This window comes from Pollicipes pollicipes, unplaced genomic scaffold (assembly GCF_011947565.3).
Source record: "Pollicipes pollicipes isolate AB1234 unplaced genomic scaffold, Ppol_2.1 Scaffold_7262;HRSCAF=8765_pilon_pilon_pilon, whole genome shotgun sequence".
Taxonomy (NCBI): domain Eukaryota; kingdom Metazoa; phylum Arthropoda; class Thecostraca; order Pollicipedomorpha; family Pollicipedidae; genus Pollicipes; species Pollicipes pollicipes.
This window is the reverse complement of record NW_023597055.1, coordinates 20,945,323-20,958,233: the sequence shown is the minus strand read 5'-3', so window position 1 is coordinate 20,958,233 and position 12,911 is coordinate 20,945,323. Positions and strand designations below refer to the sequence as shown.

Sequence of the window (12,911 nt, the reverse complement as noted above, 5' to 3'; positions counted from 1 at the left end):
TATCCGTATTCAGAGCGATATTTCCGACTTTGACCTGCTCTGGGTCCCTCAAAGTTCTTCCAGTAGTCTTCCTGTATTCAGTGAAGGCTTCGGAATTGTTTCCTGCACCGTTCAGTTGTCCGTTAGCCTTCTCCTTAGTCCTACAACCTGTTGGTTCGTCGCCCAGCCGGTTATCTGGTGTTGATACACGACTACAGCCCTGCATTTTTATGTAAAAAAGGACTGATTAAAAGGAACTTTAAAAATTAAAAGGACTGATTAAAAGGATAAAAGGATTTTCAGGCTGGCAAGAAAAGGGCCAAACATAGCACTCACGAGGCCAACACCAAAGCAGAGGCACTCACACAGGAACCAATCGACAAAGACCGACTGTCCATCGTCAGTCACATTTCATTTTGGCTGGTCCGGGATGAAGGGTATAACCCCTATATGCTTGAAAAACACGATGAAAATCACGGTTGCTTCAGCACAGGATGCACGGGTCCCCGCCAGTCCCAGCGAAACAGTGAGAGCGAGAGCCTAAACTAGGCCTTTTGTAACAGCCGAAGTGGTGGAGTAGACCAGCCGGTCTAATGCTGAGGAGGATGGTTGACCGCTAGGCAGATTGCCGCTACGCGGTTGCCACGCCAGGCTGCCAGTTTCTGGGCGACACCCATCTCCCGTGTCACGGTCACATGGCTACAGACCCTGTCTCGTCCGGCGCCGGCGCACCCGGGCGTGTTCTCGATGCTGTGCCTGTGCCGAGCTGCAGGTCGCACGGCGCGCGGTGTCGTCCCGCGTCCGCGCCCTCGGTCGTGCTCTCCTGTCCCCTCGGGCAGGCCGATCGTTGACCCAGAGCGTCGGCTGGCGTCCGGGCGGAGCGACGCCGCGACCGTTCGGTGGTTGACGTGTCGGACGGCTGAGCCGGGCCGCAGGTCGAAAAACTGCCGTGGCACGTCTGCTGGGCTTCCACGAAGCTCTTATTTTCCACATAGGCACGTTTTGATTGCGCGAATCAAAGGAGTCCGATTTGAATGACATGTTTAGCATATCCCTCCGGTAATACGTCAGCGAGCCCGGCGGATTGCCGGTAGCAGCGTCAGCGGGGGTGTTCAGCGGCGCCTGTTTGAGATACTCATCGGTTGGAGGGAGGGTCGGAGGCTGGTATTTTCGAGGACTCTGGAGGTGGTCCCTGCCCGCGGATAGAGCCAGGGGCGATCTGGATGGCCAGCAATGGCCGGGAAAAGATTCGTGCCAGGGTAGCGCAGTCCAAGCATCTCGGTTCTGATACCGATGTCATTTTGATAAAACGAGACGTCAGTTTTTCAAATACACAATGACGGGTAAACCGTATAATCTGCCACCTGCGCACGGTGTGAAATTTCTCATAAGCATCAGCCATCTGCGAAATGAAGCCGCAAACACTATACAGGCTTCTGTGAATGCTCGAAAACATGTAGTATACTTGCAATGGTGCACAACAAGCACACACCATGGCAACGGCCAAGCTTGCAAATGATAAATATGAATACCAGATATGATAAAACTGCGTAATGCGCATTATGTCCACGACGAGTTTTGTATGATGGGAGCACAAAGCAACCAGCTGTTCTTATACAGACGATTGGTGTTATTATATCGGCATATTTCGCGCGGATACGCTAAGGAAACAAAGCAAAAGAAAACGTGACGCTCATCATGGGCACACATCAGCCAATGGAAACTCAGCCCAAACATTTCAGTGATCTGTTTCGCACAAACGGAAGTGGTAGCACGTGCAAGTTGCTTGCCAACCATATGCGCAGTCCATGATCCGCCGCAAGCGGCAGCAATCTAGCGAGCTGGCATTTCCATTACCTTTGCCATGACACGCTCGGCTGATACCCCGCCAGGACTGGTGTCCAGACGCACTGGCAGCTTAGGATATCAGATCTCAGACATGACTCCGACGTCCAAAACAAGCATCCGTGACATCACGTGACGCACCCTTGTTACGCAGAGGTGAGTTCGAGGTCAGACAGCTGGGGTGACTTCTGTCTGTCCCAGGAGCCGGCGCACGTGCGCCACCGTCTCTATCACACTGTCTGCAGATATGCCAAGGGCGTGCAGGGCCTCCTTAAACGACCTGTTTAGGGGGTGCAGGCGGCCAGGCCACAAGCAAATAGACATCGGCTGGGGATTTGCAGCATTTTTAAAGTTAAGTCCTGAGGTAGGTGGATTAAGATACGGATTTCTATTTGGACTCGATATTTAAATGTAATTGAATGGATTGGAATCCCGGTATCGAAATCTCGACTGATATGAACAATCTCATGATAAAAAGGAGGACGGGCGACTAAGTGAGGTGCAGTAGGTATTCGTCACGGTATGTATGGTAGCACGTGCCCATAAATCTTTAACCGGGAGAAACTTATGCCGGTTTGATTTGGAACTGTTCCACCGGACAAATCTCCAGAATAATCTATTCAATCCCCAGTTCCCCAAAATCTTAAGTCATCCGCTAAGAGACTTCTACTGAACGCGGTGCTTCTTCCGCAGTGGTCAAAGTCACTCATGAAGCTCCGCCACACGATATTCGTCGATCGCTTTTGGTCAATGGCAGTGGCTTGCTGCAGCTCCTCCCCATACAGTCAGTGGAACGACACTTTCGACTCGTCACTTATCGGCTAGTGGGTCGGATGTTCATACGGGCTCACGCTCTTCAGTTCCACACAGTCGAAGTCGCCTTCTTGCCGCGGACTTCGCGTTTGACCCGATGTGGCCATTACTCATTGGAGCGCTTTCCTGGAAAATAGTGCGCATGGAAGAGTTGAAGAGCCTTGCACGTGGTCATAAAAAGACACGTTGTCCCGCAAGAGTGGGCGCACGCAAACCTCGGCCCCAGCGCCCGTCCGCCCCCCCCCCCCCCCACACCATAACTTGCGTGAGTCGATGTGTGTCAAAGTCGGTGAGTGAATGAAGCTTGACTAGGTGCCTCAGCTGGGTGGCCAGCTAGGTGGCTGGGTGGCATAGGCAGGGTATTTAGGTGGCTTGACTCTCGCTCCGGGAGAGGTCTCAGTGCTGGCGCGCTCCTGCAACAAGAGCAACCCTGGGCCTCTTTGTATAGCTAGATCTATATAATGAAGCAGTCGATACATGAACCTAAAACAGCCGGAGAACACCGAATCGACCGACTTCAGATAGACCTAAGACACTTGGCACGGGGACGTTATGGCTCAGAAGTTGGCGCGTCGGATTCCCGTGTGGGTGCTTGGGTTCGAATCCCGGTTGTGTCATGATCCTTGAGATTTAATATCGCTAACGCAGTCGCTGGCTCTCAATCAATGGGATGTGGCGGCGTACGTCGCGTTCCCGTACAAAGGCACTTAAGATGCGGATTCGAACACCCCATCGCTGAAGACTGTTGTGAACATGATCAGATGATATCTTGAAGCATCATCTCAATTAATTTTTGCTGTCGTTATCTAGACGTGGCAGGGACTTCAGTCGTCACCCAAATCTATGCCAAACGTATATCGACGCGATACCATTGGCGTTGTATGTGATTGTGCCACCGCATTCCACGTGAAGGCGTCCAAAACACGTCGCATCACGTGAACTCACACAAGTCACGACCGCCTTCCGAAGGTTGTCAGCATATCTGTGGAAGTGGACGAGAACGTACTTGATTGAAGGTGCAGAATGGCGATCACACAATGCTCAATTAGGCAGGCAGGCTTGCAAACTTGTCGAGATTTTCCAGACCAGGCACTGGCATTTTTCAAACCAGGCACATAAGTTCGTGTTGAATTCAAGAAATAGCGTTGCTGCTAGACGGCAGACTCGGGATCATGCTGTACCGTCAAATGATGATTCTCTTAGCTCCCCGAAGGTCCTGCTCCATGCTCACGCTGTAATACCCTTCCCCCCGCCCCTCTTCCTGTTACAGAGTTTTATCTGCATGTACCGCTGCAACAGAGCATAAGGCTGTTGAAATATGGCTTCTGCACCAGCGCCCTCGCGCCTGGAAAGGCCGTCTGAGAATCCTGTAGCTAACTGCACAGGTCATCATCGCACCCGGGAACATGCGCGAAGCTGTCGTAGGATAATGTTGCTCACCAACCGAGGGTTGTTAAAGCTCTCGCCGTAATATATGAACAAGTGAAGGGCCTGGGACGCCACAGGAAATCCATGTTCATATATAGTAATCCACCCATATTCATATATTCCCACAAAACCCCATGTAACGCGTTATAAAATCCCAAACGGTCTCCTAACAACACCCTGGTGAGGTTTACTCCACAATCGCGCCTACCACGCACATGGCCATTCGAAGCGAGTAGCATGGAAGACCACGGCGTGGTATCTTACTTCATCATTTGACATGTTCCGCTCGTTCGTGCGCTCTCGGTGTAATGATGGATGCGTTTGGGGTTGTACAGGTGAGTGTTTTATATTTGAGGATTCGGATTCACATAATTTGAAAATATTTCATTAGAATCGAACTTTGCAAATCTTCGAGTTCTGAAAACGGTGATCGAACTCCTGAAAAGCAAGGTTTAAATGCAACACACAACATCATAAGACTACCGCTTAGGTGTTCAAATACAGGTAAAACATTTTGCATCGCTTAACATTTCCTTTACATAAACTAATCGCGACACCTTTATACCTGTAATGCATCTCACTGAACCGCCCGTCCTCCGTTTTATCATGACATTGTACATATCAGTTTTTTTCGAGATTTCGACACCGATATTCCAATTACTTTTCATTGCATGAAAATCATGTCTTCATCATCGATCAAGATGTTGCAGACGGTCTATTAAAGTCAGTCTTCTAAGGCCAAGGATTAATTCAACGAGTGCAGTCATATTACGGTTTGTGTTCAGTTGGTGTATACCACCAATACGCTGCGTGTTTCACTCGAGATATACAATGAAGAGTGCGAGTATGCATCTAAAAATGGGTCGTGCGCTCGCTAGTTCGCAAAAATTGCTGAAAATCATTGGACATCCAATTTGTCGTCTTTCAGTGTGGTCTCTCAGTCAGTGTGGTCTCTCAGTCAGTGTGGTCTGAGACCTGGAGATGATGGCCTCGTTTTCCCGTGTTCAGCGTCTGAGCACGTTATTTGTAAAACATCAGCAGGTGTGAGGCGTCCTGGAATTCGGAAAGGTGTGTTGTGTTCAGGGACCGTCGTGGAAACGTTTTGCCAAGTTTCTGCCAATGGTTATACGAACAAAAATATCCACTTTTTCTTTTAAAAAATTATAAGGAAAAGAGGAGGCGGGTCTAAACATCATATATATATATATATATATATATATATATATATATATATATATATATATGCCAGTCTTCTTAGAATTGGCATTTCATATGACACACACTGTAGCTATTCATATGACACAAACATCTGGAACAGGCTGGCTGTAAAGCTATGGGGGCAAGGCATGTCATCATACCATAAAACTTATCGGAGCCGGGATGATTTGCACGCACGGCAAGTGACGCGGTTATGAGGCATATCATATCGTAACTGATGTCATTAGAACGCAAACGACAGTAAGTTGCAATACTTCGCAGTCACCACGGTCTTACGGCCAGATGACGTGACTTTGCACGTTAATGCTTTGTAAAACAAGAATAGCTTAGCGGACAACACAACATCAAATATTCATGTAATCAGAAACAAAAGGAAAAGCCATGATATGGGCACTGCCTTTCTTGGATTTCTTGATTGCATGCAATGAAAGCAGCCTAAGCTTTGTGCACGTTGCGAGCTATGCTCAATTCATGCACATTGCATGTATTTTGCACTTGGATTCCAAACATTTCCACAGTTTGATATGATTCATCATCGCAGAACGTCACTCCAATCTTGCAATATTTGTTGTATTCGGTCAAGGTGAGACTTTCCGAACATAATATGTGTTAACACACCGTTTTGACTTCAACAGTGAAATGCAAATCAACGCGTGATGATGGCTTCAAACACTCAGGAGTCCTAACCGCTGCGTCATCAGGATCGTTAAACATGGTCTCCGAAAGCAGCCGGTGACGATCGCACCCCTGCATCATTCACACCAACCCCTCTGCAAGCCGAGCAAGGCAACTCCCCGCGCGCCCTAAGCCGCGTGCGGCCCCCACATCCCATCATCAGTGCATCGAAAGCACGCCGGCGATGGCGCTCTGGAAGCCGGCGTTGTAGTCGCAGGCCACCTCGTTCTTCACGTAGTCGTTGCGGTCGTCGGCGTAGTTATCGTTAATGTCGGGACCGCCGACCAGGGCGCCGTACAGCACCTGCGGGTTCGGGTTGGGCGAATTGAGCTGGTCCCAGCTGCAGGGCGCCGGCGCGTTCGGGCAAGAGGCGCCGGCGTGGTGCGCGCGCACCGGCGGGTTGTTCCCGAAGCCGACCACGTAGCTGCGGCCGCTATCGCCGAAGATGTAGTTGAGCTGCTGCTCGGCCATCTGGCGGTAGGAGTCGGGGTTGAGGCCGGCCTTGGCCGCCGCCACGCAAATGAAGGCCACGTTGCCGGCGTGCCGCAGCGAGCCCCACTGGTTGAGCCACACGAGGCCCTTCGGAGTGCGCGGCGCTCCCGACACGATCCAGTCGCAGAACTGGGTGACGAGATCGCCGTATTGCGAATCCTTGGTCAGCGTGTACATGAGCAGCTGCACGCCGACGTGCTTGCTGTCCCAGGAGAACTCGCCGGCCTTGCCGTTCAGGTCGCTGAACTCCTGGAAGAAGCCCTTGGCCGCGTCGAGGTAGGAGCTGTCCTGCGTGGCGCGGTACAGCCAGGCCGCGGCCCAGGCCAGCTCGTCGCCGTAGCCGCTCGACCTGAAATAAGTTAGAGCGAACGATGTCAAACGGCGGACCTCGCAACGCGAAGAGGCTGAAAGGCAACCCTAAGGTGCGTGGCTACCGACGCGGACTGCTGTTTTTCTTGAGGCAATGTGCTGGAACCGTCCCAAACAGCTGGCCCGACTCTGTTCAGTATCGTCCGTTCAGACACGCTCCCGACAGCCCTGGCTGTTATGTCGCCGCATCCACAGGTGCAGACCGTTCGAGTGTCACGGCCTACCGCCTGCCAGCAAATGGACCGCAGAAAAAAATGAGAACTATATATTTCATCGGCTAAGAACATCTGGAGACCAACTCTTGTTTGGGTCGGCAGTACGATTCTTGCAGCGTAACTCTATGCCCTCGAAAAGTCTTATGCGATTTAAACGTAATTAGCATTGACACAAATGCGGCCACGAGTAACTGAAATCAATGCAGAAACTAATCCGGCATTGCACGTTGCAGTAGCGATTTTGAGTGAGAGCTCAGTGTGATTTCAGTGCCAGAACTGTTAAAGTAAGGCGACTCGGTATCACAAAACTCTAAACAAAGATAGCAATGGATGAAAGCATCACGGCAAACACTCCTCTTTTCCAACAGCAGCGTCCAGCTCACCCGTAGAAGCTGACGGCGTCGGTGATGCTGTCCTGGTACTTTCCGCGGTGCGTGTTCGCGAAGTCGTACAGCTGCTTGGCGTGGTCGAGCAGCTGTCCCGAGTAGGCGGCGTCCGAGTCCTTGAAGAGGATCGAGGCGGCGGCCATGGCCGCGGCCGTCTCGCCGGCCAGGTCAGAGCCCGGAGCACCAGCCGAGATCTTGTAGCCGGGTCGGTCCATGTTCATGTCCTCGGCACGGCCCCACACCGAGTGGTCCGCCTTCACCGTTGCCGCACTGTCGCACACACATGGGTGGCATGAGACACATGGGTGGCGTCAGACACATGGGCGGCATCAGACACATGGGCGGCATCAGACGTATGGGTGGCATCAGACACATGGGTGAGATCAGACACATGGTTAGCGTCAGACACATGGGTAGCACTAAACACGTGGGTGGCATCAGACACAGGTGGCGTCAGACACATTGGTGGCACGAGACGCATGGGCGGCATGAGACACATGCGCGGCGTCAAATACATGGGCGGCATTAAACAGAAGACAGGCTTGGCAAGCTCTTGTTTGCTGACAGGTGCCGACAAACAGCAGAACTCCGTGACGTTTCAGATAGACGGAAGTTCTCGTGCGCATAGGTGACCTTAGCGACAATGGCGGGCGGCAATAGAAGGACGGTTACCATCGCACCACCTCCGCGTTCTGTGTTGTTCAGGGGATTTGTATGCTACGTGATCGTCAAAGTTCTTGACATTAAGGTGCCTCTCATGGCTCGTGAGGAAAAACTTGAGTTCTCCACGTCTGCGCTTCCTCCGTCGACGATCAGCCGGCCCCTGGCCTCAAACATATCGCGCTCGTTCCTGCACCGTCTGACAGCTTTGAACTTGGAGTGGTTTTCCTCTCATAGCGATAGCCAAATGAATGGCAGGTACGTTATCGTGATCGTCACGAAAAATAACCCGTCGTTGTAATGACTAGACAAGTCCTATCTAGGCGACGGGACACCGAGAACACCAGAAAAGGCTCCCTCACCTGGCCGTAAAAGTCGGTGGCACCGACGTGCGCCTTGATGAAGAAGTCCGTGCCCCACTTGACGGCCGCCTTCACGTAATCGCTCTGCCCGGCGTCCGCGTAGGCGTCCGCGAAGTCGATGGCGCCCCACGCCATCACCGTCATGGCGGCAGCCATGGGGAAGCCGAACTTGACGTGGTCGCCGGCGTCGTAGTAGCCGCCGGTGAGGTCCTCGCCATTCTGACCGCGGTCGTTCATCGCCGAGTTTCCGCGCCAGGGGATCCTGTTGTCGGGCGGCAGCGCGCCGGACCGCTGCGCCTCGTAGAAGAGCAGCGACTTGCCGAGGACGTCTCTGTAGTCGTAGGGCAGGTCCGGAGGAGGCTTGGTCGGCCCGGTGGGCGGCGGCACGGTCGGGCCGGTTGGCTTGGGCGTGGTGCTGCCGCCGCCGCCGGGACAGAGTTCGGCGCCGTCCAGCTTCACGCTGATCACCTCAGCCTTGCTGCTGAAGTAGGCGTTGAAGGCGAGCGCCATCTTGGCGCCGGCGGGCTGCGTGCCGTCGCCGGCGTTATTCTTGAGCGTGAAGACGGTGTTATCCGTGGATGACGCCGTGGCCGCCCACGTCTCGAACTTGGTCAGCGTCTTGTCGAACGTCATCTCCACCGTCCAGCTTGAGACGGCGTTGGGGAAGGTGAGCATGAGGTTGGCGCTCATGCCCTCGTTCCAGACGTTCGTCTCCTGGACGATGCCGCTGGAGACGCACGCGCCCGCGGCGTGCACGGCGGGCGCTCCAGCGGCCGCCAGCAGCAGAAGCGGCAGCAAGCTGGCCATGACGTTACTCGGCTGTCGACGCTCGGCGCGTGGCCAAGGACGAGGTCTTGCCGACGGCGCGACGCCGTTTGCTGCACCGACACACTTCGGTTGGCTTTTAACTGACGCCGGAGCGTGACACGTGTAATTGCTCTCACGCGGTTCTGCAGGGGTATATAAGTCTGATTGTAATGGCATCCGCGACCACAGCCAGACTCGGCGGGGCTCACAAATCGTTGTATAGCTTGGTTTGTATTATCGGTTATCCTTATTGACGGGGGGGGGGGGGGGGGCTACCCATCATGTGTCTGCGGCTTACATACCATTCTTGCACCCGGGAGCTGAGGTCTGCCGCAGGAATACCTGCGCACAGTATCAGAAGGGTCTTACTGTTCGGGCGTAAGTGTGCTACAGCATATGTATGGTAAGCTCTTTGATGGGCTTTAACTGTGTTCGAATGAGCGGTCTCCCCGACCGCCGCAGGTGACTGGTGACACTCCTTTGCTGTGCCGGGTTGAAGCGCGTGCTTCTTGTACATTCCGGAAAGCCCTTTGAGGGTTGAAATTGACCCCCGAGTGCGTCTTCAACATTTTTTGCACACCATAAAAATAAGACCCTCTGCTTTTGTTAGTCTTTCTCAAACTGCATGTGTGTGTGTTTACCGCACATGTGTTTATTTTATGTGAAAGAAATGCTAAACGATACAGACTGCTCTATTTGTATTTGAATACCTAAGTGATAGTTTAATGATGTCGTATGTTGCACTTAAATCTTGCTTTTCAGGACTCCAATGCCCGTTTTTAGAAATCGAAGATTTGCAAAATTCGATTGCATTGAAATGTGTTCAGATTATGTGAATTCGAATCCTCAATTATAAAACACTCACCTGTACAACCCCAAACGCATCCACCATCACACCGAGAGCGCACGAACGAGCGGAACATGTCAACTGATGAAGTAAGATACCACGCCTTGGTTTTCCATGCTACTCGCTTCGAATGGTCATGCGCGCGGCAGGCGCAATTGTCGAGTAACCCTCACCAGGGTGTTGTTAGGAGCCCGTTTAGGATTTTACAACGCATTACACGGGGTTTTGTGGGATATATGAATATGCGTGGATTGCTATATATGAACATAGATTTCCTGTGGCGTCCCCATCCCTTCACCTGTTTACATATTACGGCGACAGGCTTAGAAAGCTCCGATGGTGAACAACATTATCCTACAATGGCTTTGCACATGTTCCCGGGTGCGGTGATGACCTGTGTAGTTGACTACAGGATTCTCAGACGGCCTTTCCAGGCGCGAGGGACGCCAGTGCAGAAGCCATACTTTAGCAGCCTCATACCCGGTTGCAGTAGTACATGCAGATAAAACCCGGTTACAGGGGGGAGGGGATGGTGGTGGACGGAAATGACGATGTGAGCATGGAATAAGACCTACGGGGCGTTGACAGAATAATTATGTACTTCCCCACACGAATATAATCAATGATACTAATCATCATCATTGGACTGCACAGCACGATTCACAGTCTCGTTTCTAGCAGCAAGGATATTTCTTGGGCTCAACAAGACCTAATGTACCTGGTTTTGAAAATGCCAGTGTGTGGTTTGGTAAAAATCGAGAACTCTGCAAGCCTGTCCGCCTGATTGAGCGTTTCGTGATCAAGTGATCTTGTGATCTTTGTGCACTTACGATCAAGCACGTTTTCGTCCCCTTGCACATATATGGTGACGACATTTGGAAGGTTGTCGTAGCTATTTTAAGTTCACGTGTAGCGCGGTGTTCTGGGTGCCCTACGTGGAACTGGTGGCACAATCACATACAATGCCAAAGGTATCGCGTCGATATACTTTTGGCATAGATTTGGGTGACGACTGAAGTCCCCGCCACGTCTAGATAACGACAGCAAAAATTAATTGAGATGATGCTTCAAGATATCATCTGATCATGTTCACAGCAGTCTTCAGCGATGGGGTGTTCGAAGCCGCATCTTAAGTGTCTTTGTACGGGAACGCGACGTACTCCGCCACATCCCATTGACTGAGAGCCAGCGACTGCGTTAGCGATATTAAAGCTCAAGGATTATGACACCACTGGGATTCGAACCCGAGCACCCACACGGGAATCCGACGCGCCAACTTCTGAGCCATGACGTCCCCGTGCCAAGTGTCTTAGGTCTATCTGAAGTCGGTCGATTCGGTGTTCTCCGGCTGTTTTAGGTTCATGTATCGACTGCTTCATTATATAGATCTAGCTATACAAAGAGGCCCAGGGCTGCTCTTGTTGCAGGAGCGCGCCAGCACTGAGACCTCTCCCGGAGCGAGAGTCAAGCCACCTAAATACCCTGCCTATGCCACCCAGCCACCTAGCTGGCCACCCAGCTAAGGCACCTAGTCAAGCTTCATTCACTCACCGACTTTGACACACATCGACTCACGCAAGTTATGGTGTGGGGGGGGGGGGGAGGGGGCGGACGGGCGCTGGGGCCGAGGGCTGCGTGCGCCCGCTCTTGCGGGACAACGTGTCTTTTTATGACCACGTGCAAGGCTCCCCCACTCTTCCATGCGCACTATTCTCCAGGAGAGCGCTCCAATGAGTAATGGCCACATCGGGTCAAACGCGAAGTCCGCGGCAAGAAGGCGACTTCGACTGTGTGGAACTGAAGAGCGTGAGCCCGTATGAACATCCGACCCACTAGCCGATAAGTGACGAGTCGAAAGTGTCGTTCCACTGACTGCATGGGGAGGAGCTGCAGCAAGCCACGGCCATTGACCAAAAGCGATCGACGAATGTCGTGGGGCGGAGTTTCACGAGTAACTTTGGCCACTGCGGAAGAAGCACCGCGTTCAGTAGAAGTCTCTTAGCGGATGACTTAAGATTTTGGGGAACTGGGGATTGAATAGATTATTCTGGAGATTTGTCCGGTGGAACAGTTCCAAATCAAACCGGCATAAGTTTCTCCCGGTTAAAGATTTATGGGCACGTGCTACCATACATACCGTGACGAATACCTACTGCACCTCACTTAGTCGCCCGTCCTCCTTTTTATCATGAGATTGTTCATATCAGTCGAGATTTCGATACCGGGATTCCAATCCATTCAATTACATTTAAATATCGAGTCCAAATAGAAATCCGTATCTTAATCCACCTACCTCAGGACTTAACTTTAAAAATGCTGCAAATCCCCAGCCGATGTCTATTTGCTTGTGGCCTGGCCGCCTGCACCCCCTAAACAGGTCGTTTAAGGAGGCCCTGCACGCCCTTGGCATATCTGCAGACAGTGTGATAGAGACGGTGGCGCACGTGCGCCGGCTCCTGGGACAGACAGAAGTCACCCCAGCTGTCTGACCTCGAACTCACCTCTGCGTAACAAGGGTGCGTCACGTGATGTCACGGATGCTTGTTTTGGACGTCGGAGTCATGTCTGAGATCTGATATCCTAAGCTGCCAGTGCGTCTGGACACCAGTCCTGGCGGGGTATCAGCCGAGCGTGTCATGGCAAAGGTAATGGAAATGCCAGCTCGCTAGATTGCTGCCGCTTGCGGCGGATCATGGACTGCGCATATGGTTGGCAAGCAACTTGCACGTGCTACCACTTCCGTTTGTGCGAAACAGATCACTGAAATGTTTGGGCTGAGTTTCCATTGGCTGATGTGTGCCCATGATGAGCGTCA

At 52.2% G+C, this 12,911-nt stretch overlaps 1 protein-coding gene across 1 annotated transcript; it reads right to left on the bottom strand.

The window, feature by feature from the left end:
• Positions 1 to 5,940: 5,940 nt before the first annotated feature.
• On the bottom strand, positions 5,941 to 9,296 carry LOC119113885 (endoglucanase 15). The gene is made up of 3 exons (XM_037238118.1): positions 8,425 to 9,296; positions 7,418 to 7,674; positions 5,941 to 6,799 (listed from the first exon to the last, which is right to left on the bottom strand). The coding sequence occupies exons 1-3, from the start codon at positions 9,247 to 9,249 to the stop codon at positions 6,118 to 6,120; spliced, it is 1,764 nt and encodes a 587-aa protein (XP_037094013.1). The 5' UTR covers positions 9,250 to 9,296; the 3' UTR covers positions 5,941 to 6,117.
• Between the last annotated feature and the right edge of the window lie 3,615 nt (positions 9,297 to 12,911).